At 44.6% G+C, this 14767-nt stretch overlaps 1 protein-coding gene across 1 annotated transcript in view; it reads right to left on the bottom strand.

Annotated features, from left to right (window-relative positions):
• Positions 1-14767, bottom strand: part of LOC147060121 (pyruvate carboxylase, mitochondrial-like) — a 116204-nt gene that overhangs the window by 19960 nt on the left and 81477 nt on the right. The window contains exons 13-14 of the mRNA XM_085933307.1: positions 3311-3455; positions 3137-3226 (exon numbers count right to left, since the gene is read on the bottom strand). Of these exons, the coding sequence (XP_085789433.1) occupies positions 3137-3226; positions 3311-3455 (235 nt within the window). The remainder of the gene's footprint in view (positions 1-3136; positions 3227-3310; positions 3456-14767) is intronic.

The raw sequence follows: 14767 nt of genomic DNA, 5'->3' as shown, positions 1-14767 counted from the left end.
TTATCAAAAAGGAATTAGGCAAAACATTTGGTCGTTCGTTCTCACAGCAAATGCCAAATGTATTTCCATGGCCACGCGACATAATGGCGCAGGCAGGCACCGGCATAAATAATACAACAAGCAATAGAATGTCACTTAGAGCGCCACAACACGCATTATAAATCCATTTGCGTTGCACGCCTACCGTGTGCGTTACGATTACTGTAATCACAAACGCGACGTAACCTACACGCACGATGATGGACTTAATTGGCCATTTTATGACCTCCATCAGGGAGAAGTTTGACCAAAAGTTGACATTTTAATGTCAATCATGGGGCGCTCTCAGGAAAATGTGCTGGCCGGATCAGTTCATCGTTCCTCATGTTGGCACCTGGTCGATGATTGCCCGTGTATGTGGGGAGGATTATTGCCTGGAACGTCCCAAAGCCGCTCTTGTCCTCTTTTTAGAGCCGCGCTCTCCTTCCACGTCGCTCTCCCTTGGTAAAGTGTGATAATGCCGGACTAATCTCGGTCTTCTCGCCCACAATTCCTCAATTGAATGAAAGAAACGAACGTTACAAATCTCATTACTTGGTTTTAGGTGTATGCAGTCCAGCAGAGCTGCTCCGTGCAAGCCACGCCCCCCCCCCCCCCCTGCCCCCCAAGTGGCTTCACATGTGAGAGCCCACCACAGTACTCTGATACAAGCTGAGAGAGGTCTGTTTAAAAGCAGCTGGACTTTTCAGAAATGCAGAATCTCTCGTCGGGAGGTTGCACACACCCGCTGTGTGCAGGAATATCAAAGTTTGAATTTTTTATAAATTAATATTATGATATAGTTCATTTTGACTTTCACCGTTTTTCACTTTTTTTATTATTTTAATTTAGTTTATTATTTATATTAGTTTATATTATTAGTTAATTGTTAATAATAATTAGTTTTAGCATTTTTGTTTGTTTGCTACGGTTGCGCGTTCAGTGGTGTGCTGCAGTTGCGCGATGGGACAAAATTAAGCTCCATGCGCACTGAGGTCTACTTAAATTTTGGAAAGTACATCAGGACTTTCAAAATATTTTCTAAATTTCAGCGACGGCTCTGTCACAATAATGCGACCAACGCGGTGCAGTTGCGCGGTCGGCGACGCGCTACGGTTTCGCGTTCGGCGGCGCGCTGCAGTTGCGCGATCGGACAAAAATGCGCAGATGAAAAAATGACGTTTTTTTTTTTTTGTTGTTGCTTGGAACAGATTAAAAATATTTTCCATTCTTTGTAATGGGAAAACATGATTTGGAATTTGAACGATTCACTTCTCGAACAGCCTTCTTTTCCTGAGACTTGAGAATGCCATTGAAATCCATGCAAAAGATGAAGCACAGATCAATGGTAGCAAAACTTAAATAAATCCAATAACAGTAGTTCAAAAATGCTGACTCAATATGTTTGCAGGTCCATCCATAAAAAAAAAGTGTGTCCACAGAAAGGCTGAACCCTTTGAGAGATGACTTCATTTTTATTCTTTTTCCTCGACTGCTATCTAATAAGCAAATAATTTTTCAAGGTCTTTCAGTGTATGCTTAACAAACATGAGCAACAAATGAATTTGTATGACAAAAAAAAACAAAAATCTTTCAGTCTTGTGCTAAAATAAAAGCAAACAAAGGACGGATTCATGTGACAAACCTTTTTTTATCTACTCCATTCGAGGTGTTGACTTGACACTTTGACATGCAGTCTAGACATATTCCTGACGGAGCAAAATGAAACGCATCCACTATTCATTTGAAAAAAAAGAAACTCCGGTTGGTTAATCGATCCAAAGTACAACGCGTTGAGAACGTTTGGGGCAAATTTGTAAATGAACGAAATGACTGCTGAGACCGCTCGGCCCCGCATTAGCGCAGCTCGACCGTTAAGTCCGTCCTGCAGCACTTGCGGGATGCTAACGCGCTCGCCTGTTGATTTGCTCATCGCTCAACGCAACGGCCTGGCTAGCGAATGGAACCTTATAGAGAGGCTTTTTCTGCCTGAAACCATCTGACTGTTGGACAGACCATTTGTCATTCAGACACTATTTTTATCCAAAGTGCCCTCAGGTTCCACAAGTGTTTACAATTTGAGTACGCCAGGCCCAGAGGGAAGGGAACCCTTCCTCTTTAAGCAATCATTTTATACAGTTTATGTAATTTGCAAATTGTCTTTTAATCACTATAACGTGTTAAGTCAGAAAGAAGAACAGCTGCATTTGCAATTTTGTGTCATACAGAGAAATTCCTTAAGTGCAATGCTATAAATGGGAAACGAGTTTGGAAAATGATCTAATTGTGTAGTTTTTTTTTTCTGCATCAATATTACGAAGGCCGTTTAAAATGCGATTCTTCTTTCAAGACCCTCTGTCATGTGTTTTTGTAATACACATAATCACAATATGTTTTATTATAAATAAATAAATCAATCAATATTATGCACAAATAAATTAACATGATAATACATTATAAGTACCGTATTTTTCGGACTATAAGGCGCACCCTCAATGAATGGCCCATTTTAAAACTTTGTCCTTACATTAATGCATCATATCAGATTTTTAATTCAAATCAAATCATTCTCCATTTCATCGTTTTTATTTCAACTTCAGACGCAAAAAATTACTTTATGATCACAAAATAATGATCTATAGTCTTTTTGATTCATGATTCATAGTCTTCAGCGGGCCACGTATGATTGATTTCGTGACACAATGCTTCGGGCCATTTTAAATTTAGGAATTTGATCCATATATAAGGCGCACCGGACTATAAGGCGCACTATTGGCTTTTGAGAAAATTTTAGGTTTTTAGGTGTGCTTTATAGTCCGGAAAATACGGTAAATAAACTAATATGGAAGGTTTTTTATTTTATTTTTTTAAACACTAATTGTTCAGCCCTCTTGTAACTGGAACAGAGAAGGTTAATGCACGCCACAACTACAGAGCAAGGTAAATTCTTTTTACAGTTTCAACTCGTCCAGGAAACATGACACGAACGCAAAATGTGTCGGATCGCCAGGTGGCATCCATATTTCTCAGAGAAGAAAGAGGAAACAAGGGAAAGGAAGACGGGAAAAAAGAGGGGGGGGGGTTTGGAAAAAAAAAAAAGCCAAGCTAAGACACATACCCATGGTGACAGGTGGGATGACCGGGTCAACAGAAGACGGCTTGGCCTTCACCGGGATGGGCGTGGTCGGTCCGTTCACCATCACGTGACCTTCAAACGGAAGCAGACGATCGCACCGCATCAACAAACGCACACATGAACAATGTGTAGGTTGTGGTTAGGGCCTGTCCTGACCCAGATAGTGCAGCAGCTTCTGCGCTCGGTTTTGCGTGGGCTTGAGGTTGAACAGCTCCTGGTTCTCGTCGATGAACTGCGTGTCCACGGTGGAGTGGAGGAACTGGTGGTTGGAGAATACATTCTGCAGGAACGGGATGTTGGTCTAGGATGGCGAGAAAGGTAGACAACCATTACAAACGTCGCTGGATGCTAATTGTGTCTTTGCATGCAACCCGCTGTGCGGTCTTTAAAAATAACACCAGTTCTTATTTAGCACGCTCGCAGCGCAAGGTCCCTAACCAAGACCTTCCCCCCCCGGGTATTGGGTAAAAAGCATCCCCCCTCTAAGCCCACGCTTACGCCTCAGTGTCTTACACAGGAAGTCTATAAATAGATCAGGCGGACACATTGTGACAAGGCACGCATGTTGGCATTTAGCTAGCTAGCATTCCCAATCACCTGGAGAGAGTGACTTGAGATAATTGGCACTGCAGTCACTCAGGAATCCAATAATTAGCAGGTTCAGTAAACGCAACACGCAAAAAAAAAAAAAACACACCAAAAAAATCCCACAAAAAATAAAACAAACAGAACTCATTAGTGCTCCCGAGAGAGCGCCGCAGAGCAAAGAGGTCAATCTGTGGGGGCGAGTAAATGCACAAGTGGGTCACACAAATGAGACGCAGATTGTTTGGTAGGGGGGTGCGCAAAAAAATGAAAAACAACAACGAGAGAGAAAGAGAGAGAGAGAGAGAGAGAGAGAGAGAGAGAGAGAGAGAGAGAGAGAGAGAGAGAGAGAAAGAGAGAGAGAGAGAGAGAGAGAGAGAGAGAGAGAGAGATTTTACATCCGCAGCACTTTGTGGGAGCTCGCAAAAGACCTTAGGGTTAAGAAAGTGAGAAGAAAAGTGGAAGCGCAGGCAAAAGGAGGACTTGGGCGGGGGGTTATATTCTTAGGCCAGCTAGGGACAAAGACAGCCGAGGGAATCACGAGGCTCTCCGACGTCTGCCGGCTTTGGGCTGCCGCAAGCTGTTGTGGACCGAAAGACAAAACTCAAAGTGATGGACGCCGCGGCCGGACTATGACTCTCCTTCGCATTTATAGGATAGCCGATGGTTATCGTATTAGAATGGATGTCGCGCATGCAGATAGCTGTCTCCAAGGACAAACATGCAACCTATGAAACATCGATTGCGTCCACTTTTATTGCATCACTATTCCAGCTGGCTGCTGGCATCAGGAGGCATATGAGAAAACCTTCAAAGACAAACAGTAAAACAGAGTCAAAAGGAGACAAAGGGAGTTTAGTCAATAACCCCACAACATCGGGCTGAAAAATTAATCAAAACTTAATAAGAGCCGGCCAATTAATCAAAATTGAATAAGAATTTCGATTTGGGCTTCTCGCAATCTCACAAACATTCAAATTGAAAATGGACTGAACAATCCACAAAACACAAGACTTGCTCCGTTTTATAAAACAGCACTAGTGCTAATGCTAAACTCAATGAAATATCTCATTGACATGCTAACTGTCAATTAGCATAAACAATATAGATTAAAAAGAATAATATGAATTCATGACAACTTTTTTCTTCTGCACTTCAAGCCCCTAAGAGGCCAACGTGTGCAAAGACGAATTTGTTTTACCGTATTTTCCAGACTATAAGGCGCACGGGACTTTGAGGCGCACCTTCAATAAATGGCCCAAATTGTTATTTTAGTGTAATCTTATTTTATTACCGTTTTTCAGGTTTTTTTTTAAACTGAGTTTTTGACGAATGGGTTTGTCATACAAACACACATTTTCACATAATATGGCAAAAAATACAATATTTGACAAGGTTATTTTTATACTTGAGAAAAAGAATACTGTCTTTTAGAAGAAAGTGTTTGACGTGTAGGGACGTGGGGACGATGGTGACGAGCTGAGTTTGAGTAGTTCAATTTTTTTTTTAAACATTTGAAATAAATTCATAAAATAATAAGTACATTTTAAAATAAATACACATTTATTTATTTTTTCAATTAATAGTCAACCCTGCCACACCATGAGGCATAATTGCATTTAACAGCGCAGCAATACGTGCGGCACTTCAATAACAGTAAAACAAACACACGGAAAAAAAAAAAACAATTCTCAGTCAGATGTGTGATGAAAACACTTGAATTGAGCCTTAGAATCTTTGCAAAGGGGCAACAATGCTCGAGGCAGCTCCCGTGCCGTTTCTAATGAGATGGAGTGCGCACGAACCCAATGTTGTGAAATATGAATGGAGACAAATAACACAAGCTGCTGCTATTAATGACTGCAACCAATACGAGGGGAGCCTCGTCCTTTTGCACTCTGCTGTATCAGATCAATGTGTTCATTAGCAGGCTGCTTGACATGCCTGGCGCTACAATACATGCACGCGCTTGCTCGGCCCCTCCCCCTCCTGTTTTACACAACATCACACACTCACCTCTCCTCGACAGACACCCCCTTCCCTGATTTGGATGCGCTGTAACATCCGTTTGGATACAGCTCTCCCAGTTATGCTGGCTGCATTCAAATGACACACACACACACACACAAACACACATAGACGCCCCCCCCCCCCCCCCCCCCCCCCACACACACAGTCTACCACAAGCCTTTTAGTCCCAAAAATGTATCCGTGCCACATCGCTCAGCTCCAGAAGATGACGCGAACTTGCGAGCGGCCTTGTGTTTACGTCGTCTCGTCTTAGACGGCTGCCGCATTGCCTCTCACTGCTCGTCGATCACGTCGCAATCGGCTTTGCGTCGACGAGGGCCGCAGTGTAAAGTACCAAAAAGTTGTATCGATACAAAGGTTGAGGAAAGAAAATTGTCACTGACGAAATCTCAACCCATTGCTACCTTGGAGGCTTTGCTGAAACTATGACGGAATATCTACCTTGGGCATTAGTGACATTTCTGCTTAACGGGTAGGTTCATCATTTCTTTCAGATTTTTATATCGATTGCACACACACCACCCAAAAAATTCAAACCGATAACATCTTCAAAAATGAGCGCTCCTAAATCCTTAACCACAAACGAGGACATATCATAAAACCTCCGGGTCGCATATATGCAGTCTTAAAGGCCAATCCAGAATGCTTGGAAACGCCAAACAGGAGAAGGCACAAAGGTCGATTTGTGGCGCGTGACGTGACGCGCCGGGGATCACAGATCGCCCCCCCCCTCCCTCGCTCTGTGCTCCCTTCGCTGATTAGGAGCTGAATAGAGGCACCGTTGGGTCATTCATGCTTTCTCCTCCGTCTCCACTTGCTCGTCCATCTGTCACGCCTTAACCGCCAGCTCTGACAGATAAACAGGAGAACACAAACAGAAAAAAATTCCGCACTGCTTGCTCCCAGCTGGCTGCTAACAACTTTATAATAATAGCCGGCCACATGGTCAAGGGGGCTCACTTGTGTATTAGGGGTGGAACCAAACATTTTACATGTTAATAGTATAACTAATTTCCTCAATAGTGAACCCCGAGAAAGTCCCTTTAGGTTAATCCAAAATGTCTGGGAGGAACGATATGAACTGCAAGTCTTCAGAGATTAATTTCAGGTATTCTCTTTATCAGAATGAAAATTATTTGGGTGGGGTCATTGTTTTGTTGTGTGATGACGCTTCTCTTGATTAGTTCTGATGTATTTTTGCCATACAAAATCATTTGGTAGAATTTGTTCAGCAGTAAGCATCATGCGATGATGCATTGTAGTGGGTTGTGGAGCTGTCCCTTGTCCTAAAAGCGTTTGCCAAAAGCGGCATGCTTGGAACATGCAATGCATTGCAGTGTGTAGCGGGGCTGTCCGTGGTCCTGAAAGCGTTAGCCAAGAATGGCTTGCATGTAACATAAAATGCATTGCAATGGGTCGGGGAGCTGTCCGTGGTTCTGAAAGCGTCTGGCAAAAGCGGCAGGCATGTAAGATGCAATGCACTGCAGTGGACCACGGAGCTGTCCGTGGTCCTGAAAGCGTTTGCCAAAAGCAGCATGCATGTGACATGCAACGCATTCCAGCGGGCAGCTGAGCTGTCCGTGGTCCTAAAAACTCTGCCAAGAGCGGCATTGCATATAACATTGCAGTGGGCAGTGGAGCAGTCCGTGGTCCTGAAAACTTTGCCAAGAGCGGCATTGCATGTAACATGCGATGCATTGCGGTGGGCGGTGGAGCTATCCGCAGTCCTGAAATACATGGGATTGTCGGGGAGCTGTCCACGGCCCTGAATGTATTTGCCAAGAGCGGCCTGCACGTAAAAGACAAACATATCATCGAGGTGTTAAGATAACCGTGCGCTTGTAAAGGACACCTCCAGCGTTGAGCAGCGACGCTAGACAAATGTTCACAAGAGAAAAATAATAACCCCCCCCCCTCCATTTTCACAAAGCGGTTACTGCGGCCTCAGCAAAGTGACACAGCGTACAATCTGTTGTGAAGAGCGGCAACAAAAACGATTGCCTCGCGTTCCGGCATCAGACATTTCACACCCCAGGTGCGGCCCGGCATCCAATTAATGCAAGCGGGCGGAGCGATATGAAAGAAATAACCGCTCACCATTTTCCATAATTAAACATCAAGTGCGGTCAGGTCGTCGCCAGGGCAACCGTACATGACCAGTCTTCATTTTGAAGGCTGCACATTTTCTCGAGTTGCACCTTTCAGCCAACTCTTCGGGAGCTCTAATCTAATCTTCAAAACACAATGTCGTAGTGACGGCACCATTAAGGACGCCAAAGATGTCAGCTGATGTGACATTCGAGCAACGCTGTCTTGATGAGCGCGAGAAAGAAACTTGCTCCCTCGGGGGAACCCCTTCCGCTGGCTGGTGAGAAGAAAAATGTCAAAACAACAAAAAAAGTAGCAGGTGAGGGCCAATCGTCATTTTTCTTCAGGGCTTGAGTCCGATTGCGAAATCCCGCCAGTTGATTATGCACGGCAAGCCTCCCTCGGAAACATTTGGCTCGCATCTTTGATTTCCCAATACGGGCCACCGGCTCCCTCAAGTAATTTCTTCGCTAAGATCCGAGCGCGCGAGTGGAGATTTTTAGCAGTCGGAGCGATGCCGGCAAACGAGAAGCACCGTAGTTTTTCTTGTAAGTCCATTGACCGCTTCCCAGCGGCGGCAGTAAGCGGGTAATCATTAGGAAAGTGTATTACTAATGTACATCACATAAATAAAGCACAATGACATGTAAAGAGCTCTGAAGACAATATTAGAGGGCGGAACTTGGAACTGGTTCATGTGTGTGTGTTCTTGTCTTTCATTATCTTTAGATCGTGACAAATGGAGGGGAATCAGCCCTTCAGCCTTCAAAGAATTTCAAACCGACATCACAGCTGAGTAACAGTGTGTGTGGGCGCACAATCATGTGATCAAGCTGAAGCTGAGTGTGTGTGTGCGCGTGTGTATCGTTATTGGTCTTCGCGAAGTGGGGGAAAAATGGTTTTGCAAATTTGACAACAGCCTTGCCAAATGTCAATGGAAAAAAAAAAAAGAGTAGAAAAATTCTCATCTCTCCATCCTGAAATGTGGTCGTGTCCGCAGAATGCACTCAAACCACACCCCCACTCAGCTGTCAATCAAATTCCATGATTACAAATGAATTCGATTGATGAGCATATTTTCCACAAATTTTCATTTTCTAATTTTGCTTTATCATGTGTTGTGACATTTCTAAAAAAAAACAAAAACAAAAAACACCAGTTACTGACCTCACCCCTTAATTAAAAAATGTGCTAGAAAAAATGAGGGCAAATTTAGAAAAGTTAAATTGCGTCTCTGATAAGAAAATTTAATATTCTAAAAAATAATAAAAAATATTACTTAATAATTCATTTCATATTATTATTACTAATAATAAATTGGATTGTGGTGCATAATGTATTTATAAAAACATTTCCCTTTCCCGGGTTTTGAAGTCTAGTTAAATTGGTGAATGCACACAAAAGCTAATAATAAATAGCACCCACATGAATTCCGAGGTCACAGAACACCAAGGTGCCTCATAACATTTGCCGCAAGGCGCATTAATTGCCAGCCAATGAGCCGTGAAGCGGAACACCGTAAGCTGGAGATGATTGGGCCGGATGAGCTATCAAAACTGCTCGCGCCATGGGAGGTCCAAAAATACCTGACGGCAGGACAAATAATTAAGCGAGGTCAAGGCGCACAAGAAGTCGGAAGAAATCGAGCTGTGGCAAAACCAAAGTGCTGCGTCTCATCTCGCTTTCATCTCCATCTTTTCTGCCAACACACCTGCACGAGATTCCATTTAAGACGCGTTTGATACGAGCTACACGTGTTGGGCTGAAATCCATTCCTCGCCAAGCCTGCGCTCGCCCGCTTATCTTGCTAACGCCCTCGGAGAGCCCCGGCCTTGCTCTTCCCTTCTTCACCTTCTGCCCCCCCCCCCTCATCGGCCCCAGAGTAGCTGCAGGCGCTAAGAGCTTGTCTTCCTTTCATCTCACGCTCTCCATATGTCCGTCATGCTAGTCCTCCAAGTACAACTAAAAATAAACCGCATCGCTAACTACTATAAGCAGCTCGACGGCACCAAGCACGAATAGCCGTACTTTAATTTTTTTTTTTTTTCATTTGAATGAATGCCATCCAACATGACATATTTATACGCCTCTTCCGTTTTGTTCCAAAAAGCTCAGCTGAGCTGGGTTGAGCTAACGTCAACCGATGCAAGGCTGACGCACAACCCGGTTGTACCGGTTAGCTAGCGCCAAGCTAGCTAGCTACTGCTGCGGCTAAAGACGGAGTCGCTCAAAAATCAGAAATCGCCATCAATAAGCTACACTTCTGACAAGAAAGTTCGTGACAAAGACAGGAGCCATGCTAATAGCTAAGCTAAGCTAAAATTGACACAGCGAGGGTGATTGAGCACTACACAGACGTCTGGAACCACATTAAAGCGAAGCGCAATTTTGAGCTGTAAAGTTAAAAGTACAGAAAGCAGTATAAATCATTTCTATCGTTAATGCTATTTGTTTCTTTTCACAACAAAATCCTGAGTTTTGATTTTGACTTCTGAAGACAACAAAAGATCTCAAAATTACATTAAACTAAATTGTATTCTTTTTTTCTTTATCGATTTAGCTTTGCTTTTAAATAAGAAAATCCAGTTTGTGACCATATATGATGTGAATATATGAAATTAAAATTGTCAATTACACAATACACCAAAAAATTGCTGCTTTCGTTATATTGTCATATCATTAAAAACCTGCCATCATGTCTCTGGGACTAACCTGCCCAAAAATAAACCCAAAAAAATTTGCTCCACAAAATTCGAAATTTGCTCCTTGCTGCTTTCGAGCTTTGTAAAACAGGATCAACACAGAATATTGACTTGATCATTGTGTGTATTGTTCCTACGCAGCATTTTCCATTTCTATCCTGCTGCCTTCCCTCTCCCTCCCCTCATGTCTGCACCCCCCCCCCCCCCCCCCCCCGACTTCATCGCTCCGGCTCCACATCTCTATCTCTCTCGCGCTTGCTCTGTCACAGATCGGCGCCAGCGTAGAAGGACCTGAGTCCCGTCTTCTTTTCCTTCCCGGGCGCCAGAAAAACATAAGAGTCAAAACAAGTGTACCGGGAGGCAAATGAACGCAGAGAGCGACAGGACGAGGACATTCGGAAGAGGACAAGCGGCATTTTTCTGCGCTCGCCGTCTCCTCCTCCTTCATTCACTACCTGTACTCTGGGATTAACACGACTTAAATTTCAATCAGCCTGCAGCCCGAGCAAAGAGCGGCAGAGGCGGCAGACAGAGCGCCGCAGCTGTCCAGAGCGAGCCAGTCGAGGGGGGGGGGGAGAGAGAGAGAGAGAGAGAGTGACGCTGAAGAGGAGGGGAGAGACGAAGGGGGTTAGAGCGAGGGAGAGAGTGATGGGTGTTGTTCCGCCACCGAGTTGAGGGAGCGCCAGCGTGTCGCCGAGATGGGGATGTGACGGCTTCGCTGCTGGCAGGTGGAATGGTCGGGAAAGCAAGGTGAGTCATTTCACCTTTTTATCTGGTTCGGACAGAGGGGGGGAGGGGGAGGTGGGGGGGTGCATTGGGTCGGTGCATGAAAGCAGCATAGAGAGGATGAAGGGAGGCAAAATAGCTCCATTGTGCTTTTGAAGTGGCAAATAAACACCTTGGGGAGGAGGGGGGGGATGAAAGAAAGAAGAAAAAAAAAAAAAAAAAAAAAAGATGAAATCCGCTTGTTCTATGCAGGGCAAGAACGCCGCATATGGAATGCGGGACGCAAATCGTAGGCAAAAAAAAAGGCGGCCGGTGAGCGAGCGAGTGAGCGAGCGTGCGGCTCGAGCGCAAAAAATGATCCCAAAATCGACTTCTCCGAGGTGTCAGAGATGATTGACGGGCCCGAGCGGAGCGGGCGGACTTTTGAACTGTCTGACATTCACATTGCAGATCAATAGGCCGGTTGTTTCATCAGCCCGCCCGTGCGTGCGTGTGTGCGTGCGTGTGCGCGTGCATGAATGCGCTACTTTGTGCGCTTGCGTTTCGACACCAGGGCAGCCTGCAGAGAGACGTTAAGGGGGTCCCGGGACTATTGATCGCCTCTTGACAGACAGGTAAGGGAGACAGGCTGCCAAGAGGTGAGGGGAGGATTTACCGCCGCCATCAGGGAGGAGTTGATGGACGGGCAGCTGCTCCCAAGAAAGCGGGGAGGAACGGGGGGGTCACAACAACAGGACACACTTCTTATTTGTCTTCTCTCATAGGCCCCTCCCAGTCACGCCCTCTGGCCAAGGTCACCGAGTCGCCGGCCGCCAAATGCGGCCAGGGGGAGGCCGAGCGGCGGCGCTCCCCGGAAGTCCTTCTAGGAACTAAGCGAGGAAGAGGAAGTGGATGTGTGATGGGATGGAAGCCCAAGAGGCGGCGATGAATAAATAAGCAAGGCGACGACGGCCGGGATGCGCGACGATGCGCAGGCCGGGAAGAGAGAAACGCCTCGCTGACATTTGGATTCCAATCCTGGCAGAACTCGAGCCGAACAAATCGACATCCAAAGCAGCCACGTATCAAAAAGGCCTTTAAGAGGATTTAAAGCAAAGTGGATTCTTGGTTGCCCCCCCCCCTCGCTCTTTCTTCCTTCTTCAAACTGAGGTCCCCATCTCGGAATAACGGGCCAGGATTGGGCGAGTAATTCGGAATTTTCCAGGTTCTCTCTCTCTCTCCCTCCCGCGGTAGAAGCTTAAGAGGATATTGTGGAATTTCTCCAACCCGGATTGGCTTTTCACGTATCTTTCGATGCGTGTGGCGAGGAGGGCACCGAGAACGGGTTTCGGACTTAAACGTACAAAGCTTACTGGACCTCCCCTGAACAGCACAAAGCACCCGAGGCAGATGTGATGAACACACAAAACAACAACACACACTCAAACACTGTCAATAACCTGGTCAACATGAGGAGCTGATTCCAATTGTTCAGCACAGACAGAAAAGGTAAGATACAAGTGCTCTCTAAATCTTCTCACTCACTCACTCACTCACTCACTCACTCACTCACTCACTCACTCACTCACTCACTCACTCACTCACTCACTCACTCACTCACTCACTCACTCACTCACTCACTCACTCACTCACTCACTCACTCACTCACTCACTCACTCACTGATTTGCATTCGCTAGCCAACAGCTAATCGGAGCCAGTATTGCATTTTGACGGCCCATTCATTCGTATCCTATCTAAAAAGTACAATGAGAAAAAAAAAAAATCTCTTTATTCTTCACAATGCTAATTTGTACTTTGCTTTGCTCCTGCTTGTTTTGTGAATACGTGCCGTTGAGCAAGGGTCCAAGTATGTGTGAATTTAATTTGATGAAACCATGACTGTGGATGGCAAACTTGTCAACCATGTTGGTTGTTTGCTATGTTGATATTTTGATTGGCATTGATTGTAATAAACTAACTTTTTGAAGCAGTGAGGGGGGCGTGGATAAGTGGTAGAATGGTGATCTCCCAACCCTGAGGTCAGGGGTTCGATTCCCATCCATTGTCCTTTACCAAGACACCCAACCCTCGTCATCGGTGGGTCAACGTGTGAATTCAGTGTGAAGCGCTTCGAGTACCAAAGGTACAAAAGCGCCATACAAGTCTCAAGGGGTCTAAGGATACCAAAACAATAGCGGCCTAGCAGGTATTTTCACGGTGCGCCAGATGGGCTACTCCGGCCCTGCGCACATACACCCCAAAAAAAAAAAAAAAAACAAGAAAAAAAATAAAAAACAAGAAAAAAAATAAAAACAACAGGCTCACACATTAAATGTATATTGGTCCAGTCAAGGTGAAATCAATGTATGCACATTTAGCTCACTTGTGCTGAATCATAGAGCAATTGACTGCGCCGACCGAGTAGGAAAGGAACTCTGTGTTCTGACTCTAAAACACACACTGGGCTGTCTTATAAATAATAAACACATGTGTCTTGGTAACAACATAAGAGGGAAATGTCCACACCTGAGGGTTTATTTTTAGCTTTTCCTTTCAATTTCCATTTATTAACACCTCTAATTGAAGTTTCTCGTGCTTTTAGATCCCATGAGAACATCTCTCACCTCCAGTGTGCAAGTATGTGTGTGTGCGCCAGATGCTGTATCACTTTACTCACAAGCTTCAATGTAATCTCGCATGGCGTGTCGTTTGGGTGTCGCCGCGCGGGGATTTGGGGCTCCGGGCGGCAACTTCGCTCGGAGGGGTTTTACATAAGCACACACGCTTGCACTTATTTGGCCTGCTGACACAGGAAACTGACTGAGTGGATGTATGGGAGGATAAGAGGGCCGCGAGACATGGAGAGAGCCCAAGATAAAGTGAGGAGAGGCGATAATGCAGAGAGAATGAAAAGGGAGAAGGTTGCCGCAACGTGATGAGGACTAAGAGTTCAGCGAAATGAAGGGTAAAAAAATCTAAATGAAGGATTCAATGATAGGAGTGTAATAGCAGTGATTCATTTGCAGACATTTTGATGATTGACATGATAGGAAAATGAATGAGGAGAGCAGTCAGACATGAAAGATGAGTTTGTCATTATCTACTAGCGCTCCTGACTAAGGATGAATAATTTTGAAAAATGATCCAATTGTGATGATTTTTTTTTTTTTTTTTGCTTCCCCTCAAATTTTAAGTGCAATTTAATAGGTGGTGATTTTTTTTTTTTTTTCAAGGTCTTCTCCCCATGTTTTTTTTTTTTTTTTGCTCCAGAAAATCAACCCATTTAAAAATTTTATTATAAGTCAATGTTTTGGTCTTCTCTGAAATAAAGACAAATGAAGCATGAATGAAAGAGTTCATCTACTTCAATTGGCCTTGCAATTACAAATACACATCACACACATGTATATTGTTTGTCCTCTGTGAAGAACGACTAATATTAGTGCCGTACTGATGAGAGTAGAGGAGCTGATATTGTATTGTATCCGTCTTTTTAATTTG

Source organism: Syngnathus leptorhynchus, chromosome 2 (assembly GCF_054491065.1).
Source record: "Syngnathus leptorhynchus isolate UIUO chromosome 2, UIUO_Slep, whole genome shotgun sequence".
NCBI classification, from domain to species: Eukaryota; Metazoa; Chordata; class Actinopteri; order Syngnathiformes; family Syngnathidae; genus Syngnathus; species Syngnathus leptorhynchus.
The sequence above is the reverse complement of the archived record's forward strand: the minus strand, read 5'-3'. Positions and strand labels throughout refer to the sequence as shown.